The sequence below is a fragment of the Typopeltis vanoorti genome, chromosome 2, assembly GCF_054136105.1.
Source record: "Typopeltis vanoorti isolate ZY-2024b chromosome 2, IOZ_Tvanoo_1.0, whole genome shotgun sequence".
Taxonomy (NCBI): Eukaryota; Metazoa; Arthropoda; class Arachnida; order Uropygi; family Thelyphonidae; genus Typopeltis; species Typopeltis vanoorti.
Genome location: NC_143550.1, coordinates 167,431,676 through 167,448,932, shown reverse-complemented (window position 1 = coordinate 167,448,932; position 17,257 = coordinate 167,431,676). Strand labels below are relative to the sequence as shown.

The following is a 17,257-nucleotide window of genomic DNA, read 5'->3' as shown; positions in this document are numbered from 1 at the left end:
AGTTTGAGTATTGTGCAGTTATAAAATTCTTTGTAAAAGACAGTTTAACAGCAAAATAAATTCATTCGAAGTTCATAAAAGTTTGGGTACTCTTCTCCTTCGTTTTCGACAATTAAGAAATGGGCTACCGAGTTTAAACATGGCCATACCAGCCTTGAAGATGATCTACGTGAAGGACGTCCAAAAAGGGTAACAACACCAGAAATCATTGATCAAGTGCACAATATGGTATTGGATGACTGGCAAGTCAAAGTGCATAAAATTGCTGAGACTATAGGCATTTCAAAAGAACATATTTTGCATGAAGAATTGCAAATGAAAATGCTTTCTGTAAGATTGGTGCCATGCTTGCTCACAGCAGATCAAAAATGCACTTGCATGAAAATCTCTGAACAGTGCTTGGAGTGTTTTAACAAGAATAAAACTGATTTTGTGCATCAATTTATTACTATGGATGAGAATTGGATTCAGCATTACACACCAGAATCCAAACAACAGTCAAAACAGTCGACAGAAGCTGGTTGTTCTGTGTCAAAGAAGACAAAATCGGTTCCATCAGCAGGAAAGGTCATGGTGTCACTGTTTTGGGATGCTGAAGGCATTTTGTTTATTAATTATCTCAAAACTGTATAACTGAGAGGAGACCTCCACATAGCCTTTAAAGGAATGCAGAGAACCGACCAGGGCTTCTGACCTAATGTCCAATCCTCACCTTCTCGTGGTGCACCCTGTTGGGTATCTACTTTGATACTGAACGAACGAGGATGGGCTGGCAATTTGGGATTTAGCCGACCAAATTGTATTCTTATTGGTTAAACCAAAATAAAAAATGATGGTACAACATGACAAAATTTCATGCCGGCTGGGGCGTCGCCCGGTTAAGCAAGGCCCCCGTTGTTTTCGCCAGGGAACCAGGGCGAACAGCGAAAAGTCAGCTACTGGAACAAATCTGAAAACAAACCCCAACTCAACATCACCAGAGTTAAAGATCGGTACTATCAACGTAAGAAGCCTGAATGGCAAAGAAATGGAGCTAGCTGAGGAATTAGATAAGTACCAGATCGACATAATAGGGGTGACTGAAACAAAAAAGACCAAAACTGGTGAGATCTTTCTGAGCAATAAATACAAAATGTTATATTCAGGCAATGACAATCAAGGAAAAGAAGGAGTAGCCATAGTATTCAACACAAAATACGAGGCTAATCTTCTTGAATGGCAGTCAGGCTCAAGTAGAGTAATGTGGGCAAATATGAGAATGGGGAACTGGACAATGAGACTTATTTGTGCCTATGGTCCCACAGAAGGTTCTACTAAGGTAGAAGTGGAGGAATTTTTTGAGGCTTTAGAAAAAAGCAACTGACACAATGAAAAAGGAAAAGTTGGTCCTTGTTGGGGATCTAAATAGTAGAGTAGGAAATGATTGTGAGACATACAAAAATATTTTGGGAAATTCGGAGAAAAGAGCAATGCTAATAATAATGGCAAATACCTGTTGGATTTCTGCTCAGGACATGGACTGGTTATTACTAACACCATGTTCCAACATAAAAATGTGCACAAATTCACATGGAGAGAAGAGGCTAGGAATAAGAAAAGTCTCATTGACTATGTTATTGTTGATAGTGATGTTTTCTCCCTGGTGCAGGACACCAGAGTGTACAGAGGATTTGAAATTGGAAGTGATCACTATCTAGTCTTGAGCAAGATAAAATTGAATTTCATATTGAAAAGAATAACATGTAACAAAGTTTTAAAGCGAATAAAAGTTGAGCAGCTCTCAGATGTGAACTGTAGACTAAAATACAGAAATATTATTGAAAAGAAAATGAAAGAGTTTGAGAAGAGGAATCAAACCTTGGAGATTCAGTGGCAAACTCTGAAGGAAACATTGATTGATTCTGCCAGAGAGGCATGTGGTGAGGTTGTGTGCAAGGATAAAAAAATCAGAACTCCCTGCTGGACACAGGAAGTTAAAGAGGCAGTGAAGGAAAAAAAAAAGCATATCAAAAGTTCCTGGCAAATAAGTCAGCTTTTACTCTTACAGAATACAGAGACAAATGTAAGAAAGCTAAACAGTGTGTAAAACTAGCTAAACAAAAGTCATGGGAGGACTTTGGCAAGAATATAGAAAATAAATATCAAGAAGGTGGCAAAATATTCTGGAGGTTGTTGAAGAAGCTTAGGAATGGAGGAAAGAGTGTTGTAAAAGGAATTAGAGATGATAAAGGTGAAATGAAAACAGGAGAAAAAGATATCCTTGAAGTATGGAGTAATTACTTTGAAAAACTGCTAAATGAAACAAGCAGTGATGACAGCACAGTGATATAAAACACTGACCAGGCATGCAGTCAGGAATACATATCCATACTTGAAGTAGAAAAAGCCATCAAAGGCTTGAAATGTGGAAAGGCAGCAGGAGTAGATGATATTCGACCAGAAATGCTGAAGTATTGTAGTATAAGAGTCTTACAGTGGCTGCACTACATAGTTCAGAAAGCCTGGACAGAGGAACGAATTCCCGATGATTGGAGCAGAGCTCTCATAGTACCCATATATAAAAAGGGAAATAAAACTGAATGTGAGAATTACAGAGGTATTTCCCTACTGAGTGTTCCTGGCAAGATCTATGCAAGTATACTTGAGAAACGGTTGAGAAGAATTGTGGAAGAAAAGCTTGGTGAAGAACAAGCTGGATTCAGGCCAAATAGAGGCTGTCAGGATCAGATCTTCACTTTACGACAAATAGTCGAGAAAGCATGGGAATATAACAAAGATCTGTATTTAAGTTTTGTCGATTTGGAAAAGGCATATGACAAGGTGCCAAGAGAGAAGCTATTCAATACGCTGCAGTTATATGGTGTCAATGGGGCATTATATCAAGCAATACTTAGTCTTTATTTGAGTTGTGAGTCAGCAGTTAGAATTGAAGGAAGTACAGAAAGATGGTTTAATGTTAAATCTGGTGTGAGACAAGGATGTACATTATCCCCTTTGTTATTCATTATCTATATGGATCACATTATGAAGGAATGTGGTATTAAACCTGATATCAAAATTGGAGATGTTAATGTCAGCTCTTTGCTTTATGCGGATGATGTTATACTTCTAAATAAATCCGCTACAAGTCTGCAAGATTCTCTGACTGAATTGAATAGCTGTTGTAATAGATATGGTATGAAGGTCAGCAATAAAAAGACAAAGACAATGAAAATAGGCAGAATCATTGAAAATGTCAACTGTGCTGTGAATGGAGAACCTGTGGAACAAGTAAAACATTTCAGCTACTTAGGCACAATTTTTACTGAAGATGGTAAACTAAATATAGAAATAGACAACAGAATCAGCAAAGCTGGTATCGTGGGAAGTCAATTGAATAAATTCATATGGAATAAGAAAGAAATTAGTCGGAACACTAAATTAGCTGTATACAAGACTGTGTTCAAACCAATTTTAACTTATGGATCTGAGAGCTGGGTCAGAAGTAAAACACTTGACCAAAGACTAGAGACCGCAGATATGAGAGTCCTGAGAAAGATTAGAGGCGTGAACAGATGGCATCAATGGCAATATCATATTAAAAATGAGGATATTAGGAAAGAACTTGACATTGTCAGCATCCAGGAATGCGTTAGCAGAGCTAATCTCAGATGGTATGGTCACTTAAATAGAATGGGAGAGGAAAGATTAGCAAAACAAGTGTTCTCTGCCAGGTTGGCAGGAAAATGACCCAGAGGAAGACCAAGATATAGGTGGATTGATACGGTACAAAGTGCCTTAGACGATAGAAATATAAGATCTGATAATGTTGGAGTCTTGACAAGTAACAGACTGATTTGGAGGAAAATTGTAGATAGGAAGTTAGTAATGATGTAATTTTTTCATGTAGTACTGTCATATCCTGTACACCCCTTGAGGGTACATGACAGGAATTTGATGATGATGATGATTATCTCAAAAAGGGTAAAAAAATAACTGGGGAATATTATTCCCATCTTTCAACCAGACTACACAAAAAAATTCTTGAGAAAAGACCCAGTTTGTAGAAGAAAAAAAATCATCTTTCATCAGGACAACAGACCTGCCTACAAAGGTGTTTTGTCAATGGGAGAATTAAGGGATCTGCAGTATGAATCGGAACATCCACCCTATTCCCCAGATTTGGCTTCCTCTGACTTCCAAAAACTAAAACTCTTCCTCACTGGTCAGTGTTTTTCTTTGAATCAAGAAGTGATTGCAGCTGTAGAGAGGTATTTTGCAGATCTTACTGAGAACAACTACAGGGATGGGACAATGGCACTGTAGCATTGCTGGAATAAATGTATTAGTCTTGAGGGAGATTTTGAATGTTGAAAAATAAAAATAATTTTTAAATTATAAATTTGTTTTTTCATTGTTAGGCTGAGAACTTTTGAGACCACCCTCGTATGTTGTTTCCCTGAATGAGTCCCTGACTTCCTGGAGATCTCTCTTAATAATAATAAACAAAATATTTCTAACATTAAAAAACATAGAAAAATATGAATCATATAAAGGGTTATTCTTCATTAACAGAAATTAATGAAGTTAGCATTTCACACCCATCTGGTTGGCTGAATGGTTAGCGTATCTTCTCTCCAGCTGAAAGGTTGCAGTTTCGAATCCTGCTATGGCATGGATGTTTGTGATTGTCTTCCACCTTCATATACTCATTCATCATTGGAGAAGCAGAGCCAAAAACATCTCGTAATGGGTGAAGCCTTTACCCAACACTGGGGAATATATAGGCTTACTAGGGGGATTCGCCCCCCCTGATGCCTACGCCCCCCCCATCCCGAGTTCCGGACTGGTAGGCTGGTTTTCCCTTGAATTCTGATGACCCCCCACCCGTCTCCTACTGTGCCCAACTCCCCTGAGTTCCGGACTGGTAGGCTGGTTCTCTTTGAATTTTGAAGACTTGAAAGGGGGTACCTCCCCTGTCGACTATTCTCTCCCCCCCTTCCCTGATTTCCAGACTGGTAGGCCGGTTCTCCTTGAATTCTGATGACTCAAATTTTGAAGACTCAAAAGGGGGGGTTCCGCCCAGTGGTGAGCTATTAGGGGCTCTCGCGGAGACTCATGCAAGCCCTTTGTTAAATTTTTCTCAAATTTGCGAGCCCCTTGTTCTTCTTGTTTAATAATCTTGTGTAACTAGAAAATACCAATGTGGAATGTTGGTATTTTCTAGTTCTACATGCTACTATAATTGCTACATTAAATTCATATGGATTTTCTGATAACTATATGAAAATCATTTCATTGCATTTTGTTCTGATGGAGCTAGTGTAATGTTAGGTAAAACAAATCAGGTGTCAATCAAACTTCTACAAAAATTTCCCAACGATGTGATTTGGCATTGCGCTCATCATTTTCACTTAGCATTAGATGATTCAATAAAAAACATTAAAGAAATAAATCATTTCGAAATATTTGTGGATAAATTATATGCTTTTTATCATCAATCACCAAAAAATCAACGAGAATTAAATACGATTGCAAAAGACCTTGGTATCGAAATTTTAAAGATCAGCCATGTGTTTGGACCATGATGGGCAGCTTGCAGTTTACGAACGGCTCTTGCTTTGTGGAGAAATTACCCAGCTTTATACAAGCATTTTGCATCGAACGATTAATATAAGGGTTTTTTAAACCGACTTCTCAATTTCGAATTTTTAAAAGATCTAGCATTAATGATTGATATCCTACAGGATTATCATATCTGTCAGAAGCTCTACAAAGTTGCAATATAAGTATTATTAGAGCTAAGTTAGGCCTTTTTTTTTGTTTTTATTTTGCTCGACGATGCGAGCCCTTGTTAAAATTTCCATTGCTCACCACTGGTTCTGGACTGGTAGGCCAGTTCTCCTTGAATTCTGATGACTTGAATTTTGAAGACTCAAAAGAGGTCCCCTCCCCCTCCCCCTGAGTTCCGGATTGGTAGGCCGGTTCTCCTTGAATTTTGAAGACTCAACACTCAGGGTAGCCCGTGAGTTTCAAAACGTTTCAAATAACTTGACAAAAAATGTGACACAAAAACGTTACAAAAAAAAGCTTATCATTTTATATTATAGGGTAGATAAAAATAAAAAAAATCTTAAAATTAATATTGCTATCATTGTTCTTCCTGTGAACTATTGGGACATATCATTAAAGAAATTAGGTAAGTACATTTTTTGCATGGCAAACAATGTTTTGCATAATTTGTCAAGCCCTGATGTTTAAATGACTTATTTTAGATTCCCAATATTAGACATTAGTTTTAATGTTTGCAGCAGATCCTTAATTTTATAAATTTTACTGTTTTTATCAGCTTTTTTTTTAATTTTTTTGAAACATTTGATTTACCCTTAATAGATTTTTCAAGCTTGCAGGACAAGCTATATCAATTAACAAATCTTCTACAACAATTAGAAGCAGGATCTAGTGTGTCTGCAGGTAGTCATCTAGAAGTAAGTCTCAAGTATTTTTCTGACCTAGTTACTTAAAAAAAAATAGTCAATAAATTGATTAGACATAAAAGATTCATAAATATGTGTTATACAATTAAAAATAAACATGTAATCATAGAAGCAGGATCAGAAGTGGTTGAATATATTATTACCAATTATTATATATATATGACAGAAATTTAGATTAATAGGGTTCCATACTTTGATTTAAATTAAAAACATTAATGTTTTCAACTTCTGAAAATCATGTTGCTCCTAATGTGTAAAAAATTACAGAGAAAGCAAAACTATTTTGGCGATGGAGCACCCCTTTCAAATTTATTCAACTAGGTTACAGAGCCGCTACATAAATGGGATTATATCAAATAAGGATTATGAAGTTTAACATACCGGTGTGCATTATTTGAAAGTAAAGATGATACAGCACTCTGGATCAGGACTTGATTAGAATGAGTTGGTGTGTAATTAGGAGAGGTTGAAGATGAAGAGCTCATAGTCTGAGCATGGATCTTATCAAATAGCCAAAAGCAATAAATAAACCAGATAATGAAGAAATTAACTAAACTAACTAAGAATTTTAAAATTTAAAATAAAGAAGGAAAAAGGAACATAAAACATTGCTTCCAATCGGAGAAAGTGATCATGTGGTCTTGACTTGGGAGGTAGCAAAAAACATGGATATTCCCATCACATTAAGAAGGGTCAGTGCTTTTTTTCTGGTGGTTTTTGCAACTGTACGCAGTACCGGCACCTTTTTTTCTTAAGTTTATTAAAATTTGCAATTTATTGACAGCAAAATGTACTATAAATATTTCTGGTACTGTGTTCACAAATTGAATTTTCAGTTTTGATTACTCATAAGTTGGTACCCTGCTTTCCTGTTTCATAGGTTGGTACGCAACCAGAAACAGGAAGTTGTGTTCACTTCCGATTGCTTGCAATATCAGTTTATCATTTCTATATTCACTCTGCAATAGGCAGGTGTTCACGTGAGTTTTGAATTAATCTAAGTTAAATCAGTGCAATCATTGTTCAAAATGAATAAAATAAGTAGTTACTTTATGCCAATGAGGAAAAAAAGGAAGGCTGAAGACAGAAATTGTTGAATCTACTTGTTATCCTGTAAAACAGAAACTAGCACCGAAAATACACTTGGTGAAGAGGACCACAAAACCAAGACCAAAGATCCATGTGGTCAAAAGGAAGCAGATTCTGATAATGATTGGCCCGAATGTTGGTCACTTTTGCAGAAAAATGATTTCTGCAAGAGAAATGAGTTGCTGTATGTCAAGAATAAGATGTTGGGCTGTAAAGTGTGTTGTTTGATGTCGGAAGTCTTGCTGTCAATAAACACATGGGAATGAAAATTTCAGCAGAGTGGGCAAATGGTAACATCAGTCATTTTGGAGAATCTCGCAAACAACAGTTAATATTAAGAAAAAAATATTTACGATCATAAGGAGATTTTGAGAGTTTATTTTTCACTTGGTTAGACTATAATAAGTTTAGTTTAATCCTTTATCCAAGTGTGAGCAAACGAAGTTTGCGCCTGAAAGTATCATCAGGACTGGGGTAAGGTAGTGCAACACCAGGTAACTCGTTGCAAAGGTGGAGAAAGATCTCATCACTCCTATCTCAGTATTTCCCATAATGCAAAGCACATCTCCTTGTGGATATGTGTAATGCTATGCATTAAGGCAAGGGCCACTACCCATATCGGTTTCAACCTTTATTGAGGTCTCGTCAGTGGGAGCCAGGCCCAGTAGTGGAGATACAAAGGCAGAAGCAATGAGAGGTCATCCTAACCTATAGGAGTTGCCAAAGGGTGTGTATTATGATCATAAGGAGAGTGCAGTGCACAAACATGCCAAAAAATAAAATCAGAAGCAAAAAACAAAACATTAGAGAAAGTTTTCCTAAATACTTTGTCTTATAATAAAGATGTAACAGAAAAAGTGTTTCGAACCGCTTACAAAGTTGCAAGGAGAAATCAATCATTTAACAACTTTGAAGACAAAATAAATTTACAAGAACTTAATGGCCTAGACATAGGATATATTCTTCATTCTGCAAATGCTTGCATTAACATTGTGAGCCATATTGCAAATGAAATGAGAAAAACATTAATGGACAATATAGTGAACTCCAAGAACAAAATATCGTTACTTATTGATGAATCGACAACTGTAACACAACAACATTGATTGTTATTGTTAGTGTAGTTCTTCCTGAACTTTCAGCTCCTGTGAGTCTTTTCCTGAATTTGATCGAATTATCAGATGTAACTGCTAGAGGAATTCTAAACTTTTTAATTTGTCATCTTGAGTGTTTAGGATTACCTGAAGATTACTTATAAAGGAATATTTATTGTCTGTAACTTATGATGGTGCAGCCGTGTTGTTTGGTGTGTGTAATAGTGTAAGGAGGCTAATGCAAGAGAAGTTTCCTAGTCCTGCAAAATTCATCTACTTTCTATAAAAGTCTGAAGGAAGTTGTTGTAAAGCATCTGCTTGAAGGAGATGATGTTGATTTGCCTGAATGTGCTAAGATTTTAGATTCCAAGTATTGGTCCTGGGAAACATCTAACATTTGGTGAAGCTGAAATTAAAAAGTTAGCATGCAAATTTCACTTAAATGAAATAGAAGCAGTTCGTGGTTTCCGTGAATATCTTCAAGAAAATAAAGTCCTGGACATACTACTTCCTTTAAAGCATACTTTGGTCAGAATTGCAATATCTTCCAGTGAATGTGAAAGCGGTTTCTCTCAGATGAATCTTATAGTAACTTCTTCTAGGTCATCTCTGCTTGTACTAACAACTTCTGCACTGATGTTCATCAGGATAGTAGGACCTCTTCTCACTCATTTCAACCTAGCAAATATGTGGACTCATGGCTGTTCCAAGGCCATCACTCTGCAGTTGATACCAAAAGCATGACGTGATCTAGAGATGATGAGGGTATATTGGAGTATATGTTAAAAGTGTGGAAGTTGTTGTAATAACATATTCATGGTGAGTACCTGCACCTTTTTTCCAGAAAAAAAGCACTGAGAAGGGGTATATGTGTAGCTACAAGGTAGGTGATTATGATACACTTAGAAGGCACCTTGAAGCAGTACCACAACATAAAGATTTGCAGGAGAAGGATATTCACAGTGCATGGGGGATAGTTAAGAGGTATCTAGAGGAAGCAGTATCACACTGTATACCCAAGATCAGGAGGATAAATTGGGTAGAAGTTAGATGGTTGAATAATATCATTAAGGAAGAGCTGCAAAAAACGAAGATGTGGAGGATATATAAGGAGAAATATGACCAGATAACTTTTGAACAATACAAGGAACAGGCAAGAAAGGTGACCAGTATGGTAAGGAAAGCAAAATCAGATTATGAGAAGAAATTAGCTGAGCAGCTGTAAAGATATCCCAAAGAGTTTTTTTATTATGTTGCAAGTAGGAGGAAGAATGACTATGAAAGGGAAACTTTAATGAGCACAAATGGTAGAGAGGTAGCAGAGGCAAACAATATTGTTGTGTTACTGAGTAACCACACCATTTTGCATGGGTATATCTTCCAAGTGAAGATATTGTTATGGCAGAGATGACAGGGGCTGATGTGAGAACAGAAGTTGATGATTGTAAGTACCTGGGATATTGCAGAATCTGAATGCAAATACAGCTGTGGGATTGGATGGGATATTGGCTTGCGTTTTAAGAGAATGTGCAAGGGAACTGATAATGCCTTTCATGATTCTGATCAAACTTATGAAGACTCAATAACACTGGCACTGCAACAAAAGCAAATCCCCATCAAAAACGTATCATCACAACCAGCCACATGTAAAGTATGCTAGAATCTCTTTACTAAACACTCATTCGCATATAAACTTTACTAACATTCATGGCATCAACAGAAACATAAATAATGTCAACAATCACTTGCTGTCTTCCAGACCAGATGTCTTATTCATGACAGAAACCCAGATCACAGCTACATCTACTACTGTCCACCTCCAGTGCTCAAGCGACACACTTCACGATTCTTTTCACTACAAAATTTGCACCTGTGCCTTTGTGAAAATGGAAATCACCTGCCAGAGAATGGCTAATTTAGAATCCTCTGCTTTTGATCTTCTCTGGCTCAATGTTTTCTAGCCCCATTTAGTAACTTTCATTTGTTGCATTTACCAGTTTACAAACACTAATAACCACTCAGATTTCTTCATATTCTTCTTCTTCTTTGTGAAACTTGACCACCTACAATCCAGCTATCCAGATAATCAGATCATCTTCCTGGGTGACCTCAATGTCCACAATTCTAGCTGGCTCCCTTACTTCAACACCACCAACCAGACAGGAAAAGAAGCAGAAAGTCTTTGCTATAAGTAATGAACTAACATGATCTCATTTTGACCAGTTCTCCTTCCAGATACATTGTAGAGGTAACCTCTCCTCTTGGCAACTCAGACCACAATCTCGTACAAGTCTCCTCCAACCACTCCTGACCTCACATCCTCTGGCACTACAAAGAAACCAATTAGGATGACCTCTGGAATTTCTAGTCCTCCTTTCCTTGGTCTCACTGTTGCTTCCACTCACCTGACCCTAACACCTGCTGGGGATGAGTCACGGAAATTGTTGTCACTGGTATGAAGGTCTTCATCGCTCATTCAACCCATAACCCTCATTCACTTTCCAAGTCCTGGTTCAACCAAAAATGTGTGTCAAAGAAAATATTCAGCTTACTTCATATGGCTTGCATCAAGAACTCCAGCTTCATATTCTCCCTGTACCAAAGTACACAGCAAATGCAAATAAGTCATCAGTAGATCCAAAGCCTATTTCATAAAGGCCCCCACTCACCTTCTATCCAAATGGAGGCCATGCCTTTTAGTCATATGCTAAGGCCGATGGACTCAACTTCTGCTCTCCTGCACTTCCACCTCTTTCTCATCCTGATGGCACCCTTGTTATTACTTCACCCAAAGATAAAGCTGACCTCCTGGTGTCACTTTTCCTCAAACTCCTGCACTGACGACCAAGGGAAACCGCCTCCTACCATACCGGAATCCAAGCACCGTGTGCTTCCTTTAGTTTTTTGACAAAAGAAATCAGGAAACTGCTAAAAAGCTTAGATGCTAAAAAAATTCTTTTGGTCCTGACGACATCTCTCCAGTTGTTCTCAAGCATTATGCTTCAGAGCTAACACCCATCCCACATTATCTGTATAATTTATTATCCATATCTGGTATTTATCCCAGTGCATGGAAGAAGTCTTATATCTATCCTATTCCAAAAGACAAGACGGGTATCAGTAGAAATCTACTGACCAATTGCCATCACCTCTGTCCTCTCCAAAATAATGGAGGAAGTCATCAATAGCCAACTCCTCTACTGCTTAGAGGCCCACCAGTTAATCACTGACCACCAGTATGGATTCCACATTTAAGATATATGGCTGACCTCCTAACTCACATCACCCATAACTGGGCACATACCATTGGAACAGTTTGGAGAACCTTGTGCTCTCTCCGTTGACATTTTTAAAGCTTTCGACCATGTATGCCATCGAGGCCTATAAAGAAATTGCCGTCCTTTGCTCTTCCTGCCACTCTCTGTGATTTGATAACAGCTTTCTCGGTGGTCGTTCTCTGCAAGTTATAGTAAATGGCTCCCTCTCTTTGAGCTTCACCACCAATGCTGGAGTGCCCCAAGGCTCTGTCATATCCTTCCTCTTTATCTCCTGTACATAAATGACCTACTCACAATAACCACTAATCTTATCCAGAGCTTTGTAGATGATAGTACTCTCCATGTCATTTGATAACCCATGCAGTACTCCGACATCACAGGCCGCAAGATCATCTACAACTAATGCCTTGAAAATTGATCTACATACTATCTTTCAATGGGGTAAGGAAAACCTTATATTCAAAGTCACCAAAACTCAGTCTTTCTTTTTTTCATGCAAAAGAGATCTCAGCTCCCCTACTCTTACCCTCAATAATACACAAATCACCAGACCAGATCAGATCTTTTTGCTTGGACTAACATTTACTTCCAGTCTTTTCTGGCATAAACACATCACATCAATAACCTCCTTAGCATCCAAAAAACTTGACATTCTCTTTTGTTCAAGAGCCTATTTTACACTCTCTAACTCTTCACTATATACAAATCCCACACCAATTTTTAGAATACTGTTCATATATTTGGGGGTGGTGATCCTTGATTCCCTCAGAGGCATGCATTTAGGCTCATAAATGATCCCTGTGTTATCTCACAGGCACAGTGTTTCAGCACTATGTTAAAGTTACTTCCAATGAATTGGCAACTATCATTCCTCCACTTTCTGTTGCACCTGTTAATACAAGAGCTGCAGCTGCCCAGCATATTTTGCTAATTTGTTGTTAATTATTATATATAGTCTGCTATTGATATGTGTTCTTGTGCCAACCAGATATATTTAAAGAATCGTTTTGTGGGAAGCATATGTTTGGAATTTTAAAATTATTATGAATTACATAGTCTATTAGCCTTTTTCCCCATTTCTGAATAAATTAATTTTACTGTTACCAGTTCTAGCATTTGTCTCCCATCACCACTATGTAGTCAGGTGTATTCACTGTATTCAGCACTTCTTGCTGCAGGAAAAAAAAAAAAAAAACTTCAATTACTATCATCATTACCTTCCATCAATGCATATACTCCAGTGACAGAAAATATTCTCATAATTTAATCCTGAATTGTTATTTTTTCATTCCAAATAATATAGTTAAGTACCTTCTTTTCTAAGATTCTATCTATTCTCAGTACTACTCCTGCTTCCCCCCCTCTCTCTCTCTCTCTCTCTCATTTGTTAATTATATATAAAATTATATATAATTATCAGTTAGTTTTAAGCACTTCTCAACTTTTTCTTGATATTATTGCAATTTTTATATCCTTTTTTACTCAAAATTCGACTCATTGTTCATTGTATGGCTATGTCTGCCTATGCTTTGGACAATTCAATTAATTAATTTAATTAATTGAATTGTCCAAATTAATTAAATTAATTTAAGTAGTTAAATAGATTATTTTTCTAGTCCATGTCCTTGTCATCAGCCTTTAAATCTATCCATTTTGTTTACTTTTGAATTCGAAAGCAACTTAAATGTCTTGCCAATTAGTTACTAACAGAGAAGGAGTAATTTCTTCTTCGTAAATCAAACTGTAACCAAGATGGTTTGAGTGATGGGAGTGCCACCTGATAATAAAGGTGACTTCTTGTGTCATGACAAGAATCAATCCCAAGTTTTTTCCAACTGCTATTAAAAGAAAATGCCATTATTTTTATTGTTTTACTTGATTTGTGAAAAGCTATTAAAATATTCTGAAATTCTGATATTGCACACCATTGTTTATAATTTATATTTGAGCTGACATAATTTATGCATTCATATTTTCATGCTAAAGTAAATTCTTCATACTATGTAACTAGCAACAGCTGATGAGAAAATTACTAAATATTGATAGCTGTGTTCACTGTAAGTTTTAAATATTAAGAGAAGAGTCATCATCAGGATTAAATATATAAATTAAAACACTAGTAGAGCTTACTTTATTATATTTAAGGAGTCAGTTACTGTTTTGAGATAACTTTAATCATATCAAAATTATCTTCCACATTTTGAACTTCACATTATGGTTGTCTTCAGGAATGTACAAGTATATATACACACTACATTCGAAAGTGGTTAGCACCAGCCCGTCTTGTAGTGAGGGAAAAAATTACAGCTGGATGTTAATAATAGAAATTTCTGATTGGCTAATGTAATGAATTTATAATTGTTAATTTTTTTCCTCACCAAAAGAGGTCAGGCTAGGCAGGTTAATGTATTAGACATTTACTGAAATAAGAGCCAACAGGCTTCACTTCGGTGAAGTAAAATTATTCAAAATTAAGTGGATATTGAATACCACATTATTTCTTAGCCGAATAAGAAACTCAAATATAGGAAATCTAATCTAAGAGTTTCATGCGAATATAGAAAACTATATAAAGATATAGAAAACTATATAAAGATAAAGATCGGTGAGTCCAAGCATAAACCAACACCTGGCTCATCAGTGAGTAGGTAGACCTAGATGCAATACTAAGGTTTCAGTGGTCAGAACTTATATCTTTACTCTCTACAAGTTGCCAAAAAAGGTGCACAAATGCAATTACTGAAATAAGAGCCAACAGGCTTCACTTCGCAAAGTAAAATTATTCAAAATTAAGTAGATATTGAATATCACATTATTTCTTAGCCGAATAAGAAACTCAAAGATAGGAAATCCAATCTAAGAGTTTCATGCCGAATATAGAAAACTATATAAAGATAAAGATCGGCGAGTCCAAGCGTAAGCCAACACCTGGTAGTGCAATGCTAGGGTGACTCGTAGTAAAGGTGGAGTAAGCTCCGATCACTGTTCTTAGTATTTTCCCATAATGTAAAACACAACTCCTAGGAGATGTATTACTGTTCTGCATTATGAGAGAAGGTCCCTACCATGACCGGTTCGACCTTTTTTGAGGTCTCATCAGTGAGTAGGTAGACCTAGATGTAATACTAAGATTTCAGTGGTCAGAACTTATATCTTTACTGTACAAGTCCAAAAAAGGTGCACAAATACAATTACTGAAATACTCACTGATGAGACCTCAAAAAAGGTTGAAACCGATCTGGATAGTGACCTCTCATAATGTAGAACAGTAATACATCTCCTAGGAGTTGTGTTTTACATTATGGGAAAATACTAAGAACAGTGATCGGATCTTACTCCACCTTTACTACAAGTCACCCTACCACTGCTTGGACTCGGCGATCTTTATCTTTGTATAGTTTTCTATATTCGGCATGAAACTCTTAGATTAGATTTCCTATCTTTGAGTTTCTTATTCGGCTAAGAATTAATGTGGTATTCAATATCCACTTAATTTTGAATAATTTTACTTTGTCAAAGTGAAGCCTGTTGGCTCTTATTTCAGTAATTGTATATGTGCACCTTTTTTGGCAACTCGTACAGTAAAGATATAAGTTCTGACCACTGAAACCTAAGTATTACGGAAGCTAGGAAACAGATAGTCGACCGTGAGATGCAGTGATTAATAATACCCTTGGAGGGTAATGGATGGCAATGCTGTAGCCAATGAAGTCCTAACTGAGGCTCGGCTATTCCTGTTACCCTCCTGCCATGATCAGAGCTTTAATAGCTCAATAACACCTTATCCCTACACTGTCCTCTACAGATAATGGAGAAGATGAAAAGCATTCTTGCTTCGCCCCTTTAAGCCAGTCCTTATAAGGACTATATTATTACATCTAGATTTACCTACTCACTGATGAGACCTCAAAAAAGGTCGAAACCGGTCTGGGTAGTGACCTTCTCTCATAATGTAGAACAGTAATACATCTCCTAGGAGTTGTGTTTTACATTATGGGAAAATACTAATAACAGTGATCGGAACTTACTCCACCTTTACTATGAGTTGCCCTAGCATTGCACTGCCAGGTGTTGGCTTATGCTTGCACTCGCCAATCTTTATCTTTATATAGTTTTCTATATTCGGCATGAAACTCTTAGATTAGATTTCCTCTCTTTGAGTTTCTTATTCAGCTAAGAAATAATGTGATATTCAGTATCCACTTAATTTTGAATAGTATTAGACATTATTATTATTATTATTATTATTCAGGCCACAGTGGAGTCAAAAGACTCATCGCAGGAGGTCCTTTCTAGGAAACACAGTCTTTCATACCACTCATTGACCTTTCTCGCTCTCACCACTCTATCAAGCATTGCATTCCACTGTTCAACCACCGTCCATTCAAAGAAATCACTCCTTACCCTCTTGCTCACATCTTCCTTTCATAACTTCCAGTGATGGCAACTCGTCATCACTCCTTCCTGCTGTTCCACCAAGCAAAAGAACTCCCCAGTGTCAACCCTATAACCACCTCTCAACAGTTTTAAAGTCTCAATCTCCTTATTCTGTCCACCAAACTCTGCAGTCTACATTCCCTCAGCCGATCCTCATAACTAACGTTGTACAGTCCTGAAACCATCTTTGTTATCCACCTCTGTATCCTTTCCACAGTTAATTTATTCCCTTCAAATCCTGGGGACCAAATTTTAGAACAATAGTGTAAGTGTAACAGCAATGTGTCCCATCGATGTGTCGCAAACCTCAAGACCTTGCATTTTGCTGCATTAAACCGGTATCCCCATTCATTTGCCCATCTGTCTAGTTTATTCAAATCCTCTTGCAGGGCTATGACATCTGCACTATTACTAATAACCTTTCCCAGCTTCACATGATCTGCAAAAAACTGAATATCCCCTGCAATCCACTGACAGTGTCATTGATATAAAGATTAAACAATATAGGTCCCAGTACTGAGCCCTGTGGGATCCCACTTGTAACCTTCTGCCTCCTTGAAACGGTCCCCACCATACACAACTCTCTGATACCTATCAGACAGCCAATCCTGAATCCAGTTGACCAACCTGACATCCAATCCTATGTGCTGCAACTTAAATATCAGCTTATCATGTCGCACCCTGTCAAATGCCTTTACTAAATCCAAGAAAACGGCAGTATATGCCATTTTCCCTCATCAACTGCTCTTGTAACTTTATTATAAAAGGCTAGCATATTACTAAAACAAGAGTGCCGCTTTACAAATCCATATTGACTCTCACAGATAACATTATCCTCATCTGCCCAATGCTGTATACGCTCCCTCACTAATTTCTCCAAGAT

At 37.1% G+C, this 17,257-nt stretch overlaps 1 protein-coding gene across 5 annotated transcripts in view; it reads left to right on the top strand.

Moving 5' to 3' along the window:
* LOC150109624 (oxysterol-binding protein-related protein 6-like) overlaps nt 1–17,257 on the top strand; it is a 695,026-nt gene that overhangs the window by 354,163 nt on the left and 323,606 nt on the right. For all 5 annotated transcript variants that reach the window (XM_090409290.1, XM_090409281.1, XM_090409257.1 and 2 more), the window contains one exon: nt 6,373–6,467. In XM_090409290.1, coding sequence (XP_090265416.1) covers nt 6,373–6,467 — 95 coding nt within the window. The remainder of the gene's footprint in view (nt 1–6,372; nt 6,468–17,257) is intronic.